The sequence below is a fragment of the Vombatus ursinus genome, unplaced genomic scaffold (assembly GCF_900497805.2).
Source record: "Vombatus ursinus unplaced genomic scaffold, bare-nosed wombat genome assembly UNPS02005286.1, whole genome shotgun sequence".
Classification (NCBI taxonomy): domain Eukaryota; kingdom Metazoa; phylum Chordata; class Mammalia; order Diprotodontia; family Vombatidae; genus Vombatus; species Vombatus ursinus.
Window position 1 is genome coordinate 15,888,944 of NW_020945064.1, and position 3,770 is coordinate 15,892,713.

Sequence of the window (3,770 nt, forward strand, 5' to 3'; positions counted from 1 at the left end):
GGACTGGCTCTCCTGCCCAGGAGTTTCTCATTGAATAGCCAAAAGCGTAATTCAAAGCCCTTTCAGATCTAGGCCTACAGGTCTTCAGCCTTGGCTTCATTTGATCTTTCCAGTGGACTCCAGGCTCTTCTCTGCTATAGGAAGAACAAAAGGAGATTGTTTAAACAGCCTATAAATCTGTTACGGGCTCAGCTTAGGGTATACTTAGAGTATACCTCCTCACAGAAGACTCTGATGAATAAGCAAAGCCAGGAGTTTTGAGGATAAACCACATTTAGGATCACAACCTGTAAAAGAAGTCACAGCCCTGAGAAATGATTAGACCTCCTAAGAATAACTCATATTTCTATAGTACTTCATGGTTTACAAACCACTTTCTTTACAACTTTGTGCAAATATTGCTAAACTGAGGCTCAAAGGGGAAGTAACTTGCACATGGCCACACACCTAGAGTCAGTGTTGAAGTTTTTAATCCAAGACTGGCTGACTTCAAGTCCAGTGCTGTTTGCTCTATTGCAAGCATCCTTTCCCTCTTAACTTTTACCAAGATACTTTTCCCTCTCCCTGGTGGAACTCTAGTCCGAAATTCCCTAAGATCTAATAGGAATTCAGTTCCCAAAGCCACCAACCCTCCCACTAGACCTTTGGCATCTCTAGGTAATATTTAGGATTCTACTTTAGGGACTTTTGTGAACAGACTCATCTCTATTTGAAAATAAGAACCCCCAAACCCAAATAAAAACCTTACATTTTAATTTGCTTTGCCAAACAGGACACAGTGAAAACTTTAGTCTAATTGTACAGAAAATATAATTATTTGTAACCAGTAGCAAACATATCACCAGGATGGTTTTTTTTTTTTTGGTTTGTTTAAAAAAAAAAAAACCCAAGTCCCTGGCAAATTGGGTCTACCTCAGAAAGGTTACCCAGTTTCCCCTCAAAGACAAACTGCCAGACAAGAGACAGAGAGAGGAACATCCTGCTCACAACCACCCAGGAAAAACTTAATAGGTCTGACTCCAGTTCATCACATCCCCCTATTGGAATCACAGTCCAAAACTGGGATAGGAAAAGGAAAAGCTGAAGGGTGGAGGGACAGGGGAAGGGGGAATAAGCATTAGATGCTTCTTGGGACCTGGGTCCCAACTCTGCCTTTGTCACTACACAGAAAGGGACTGTCTCTGATCAACTCCAAGGTCAAATTGCCCACATATGGTTCCCTGGAGCCTGCCTCCCCACCCATAACCCCAAGGATGAGTTCCAAACAGTGATCACTTTAAATCCCATGGTCATAAAAAGAGCTCCAAACAGAAACAGAGAACAAGTCCTGATCATACCAGCTGGCATGACAAATGCACAAAACTGAGGGGGCCCCAGCTACCCCAGGCCCCCGACTCAAGAAGGTGTTTGGGCTAAGTACAGTAATGTCAGAGTCTGAGGATAAGAGGCAACAAGTGAGGGTGCCTGGGCTCGTTCGGTCTGCAGTCAAGGATGGTGGATGCCAGGCCAGGAGTTCAACTGCAGAGGAAGGGAGGGTGGGTACCATCCAGGAGTCCAACTGTGTCAGTGGCAGGGGCTACCCCTACCCCAACCCCAGGCAGAACTGGCAGGCAGGTGGTAACTCAGGAGTCCAGTATAGGGGGCAGGCAGGACACAGGAGCCTTCCTCACATCCCGTGCTTCTTGCGGATAACAGCCATGGCCAACAGCCGGTCCTTCTCTCGGAGCTCCTCCCGAAGCTTGGCCTCCGTGAGCCGCAGGTGGCGGATGCTGCCTTTCATCTCCTTCATCTTAACCTCCATCAGGGCCAGGATATCGCGCTGCTCATTCAGCTTCCGCAGCAGCTCTTCCTCCGTAGTGCCGGAGGACAGCGAATAGGAGTGGTCCGAGCCCGTGTCGGGGAAGCCCTCCTCGCCCACGACCACCAGCCTGGGCCCCGAGGCGGCCGCGGGCACCGCGGGGACGCCGAGCTCTGGGGCGGCGGCCCCCTCCGCCGAGGCGAACTCCACCTGCACCGTCAGGTCGATAGGCTTCACGTCGTCCCCGGCCGGGGGTTGTGGGGGCGCGGCGGCGGTGGGGCCGCTCTCCACGGCCGCCTGCAGGGTGAGCAGCACGGCGGCCGAGGCGGACACCAGGGACGCCTGCGACGGGGCCGGAAGCGCGGCCGGCGGCTGCGGCGGCTGCTGCTGAGGTTGGGGAGGCTGCTGCTGCAACTGCTGCTGCTGCTGCTGCCTCCGTCGGGCGGCCGCCCCCGCCGCCCCGCCGCCCCCGGGCCGCCGAGCCTTGCGCTCGTTGACGCCGCGCAGCGGGAAGATGGTGGGAACGCGCACCGTGTAGGTCTTGCGGCCGCCCTGGAAGTGGACGCTGCACAGGCGGTGGCCGGCCGTGGGCTGGAAGGTGGAGAAGCAGCCGCTGACGCCGGCCCGGGACACGTTCTTGAGCCACTGGCGCCGCAGCTCCGCGTCCTTGGGGAAGGTGTAGAAGTGCAGCGCCTTGTCCCGGTGGGAGTTGTTGTAGCAGCCCGGCACGCAGCACGTGAAGCCCGGCATCGCGGCGGCCCCGGCCCGCCGACGGCCCCGGCCTCGGGCCTCGGCCGCCGCCGCCCCGGCCGCCGCCTGACCGCTCGGGCCCGGAAAGCTCGGAGGGCCTCGGCCGAAACCCCGGCCTCCGGCTCCGCCTCGGGGCCCGGCCTCACGCCCGGGCCTCGGGACCCCGGGACACCCACCGACGGGCGAGGCCTCGGCGTCCGCCCGGACTCCCTACGCCCCCCACCGGCCGGGCGTCGGCGTCCCTCCCCGCCCCGAGCGGAGCCGGGCCTGGCCTCCCCTCGCTCGCTCGTCCGCTCTCCTGGGGACGCTCCCCGACGGCCCCCGCGCCGTCCACCCGCCCACTGGCAGCCCCCGCGGCCACCAGAGCCTGTCAGTCAGTCAGTGGGTCCCGGGGCCGAGACGAAGAAGCGCCCGGGAAGTCGGACTACGCCCCCCACAATGCACCGCGCCGCGCGCTTCCGCCGTTGGCCGCACTACTTCCGGGGTCAAGGCTAGAGAAAAGGTCAGAATGATAAGGCGCTCGTCCAGGAAAAACCATCCTCGTAGTGTTCCACCGGGGCGACGCTCTAGCTCTGGCGGGCGGAACAAGAGATGTCTCTGGATGAATGAACGAACTTAGAGTTTCTCGCGAACCGCCGTGCTCCATTCAGAGAACTGCCTTTCCCATGATGCGCAGCTTCCCGCGCACCCGCCCCCCACTGCGGGGCGGGGGACTACAACTCTCGGCGTACACTGCGCGCGGCTGTGGCCCCGCCTCTGCCCTGGGGAGCGCATCCCTTCGTCAACAAGCCCACGCCTCGAGGTGGCCGGCCAGCTCCCCTTCCTGGGGCTGGGCGGGAGTGATTCCCCGACCCTAGCCCGCCCGGGCCCCTGGCCCGCCCGCTCCCCCATCTGTAGGGCTTAGAAACCATCCTGGGCAAAGTGAGGCCCAGAGGAGAGAAGCGACTCGTAGTCATCCAGCCAACAAGTAACAGGCATTTATTAAGCGCCTGCTGTGTGCCAGGCACGGCGAGCTAGGGGTGGAGCCCAGGTGTTCTACCCTCGGCCGGGTGCTGCCTTGTGGTCCAGGGCCCCGCGCAGTGCCCCTCCCCCACCTCCCTTGTCCTCATCCTTTTCTTCTCCATTTCCTGCACTCTCCCATCACTCTCCGCCCCACACCTACCCCAGCTGTGGCTCCCCAAAGCCTTCGGGCTATATCCTCAGCCTCCCATTCCCCTTTACC

General features: G+C 59.4%; 1 protein-coding gene across 1 annotated transcript; it reads right to left on the bottom strand.

Annotated features, from left to right (window-relative positions):
- Nucleotides 1-453: 453 nt before the first annotated feature.
- THAP11 (THAP domain containing 11) lies at nt 454-2,548 on the bottom strand. The gene has a single exon (XM_027845767.1). The coding sequence runs from the start codon at nt 2,546-2,548 to the stop codon at nt 1,667-1,669; it is 882 nt and encodes a 293-aa protein (XP_027701568.1). The 3' UTR covers nt 454-1,666.
- Nucleotides 2,549-3,770: the final 1,222 nt, after the last annotated feature.

What these genes read in the sequence shown, in the direction of transcription:
- THAP11 (XM_027845767.1), bottom strand. Translation starts at nt 2,548, where the DNA reads ATGCCGGGCTTCACGTGCTGCGTGCCGGGCTGCTACAACAACTCCCAC.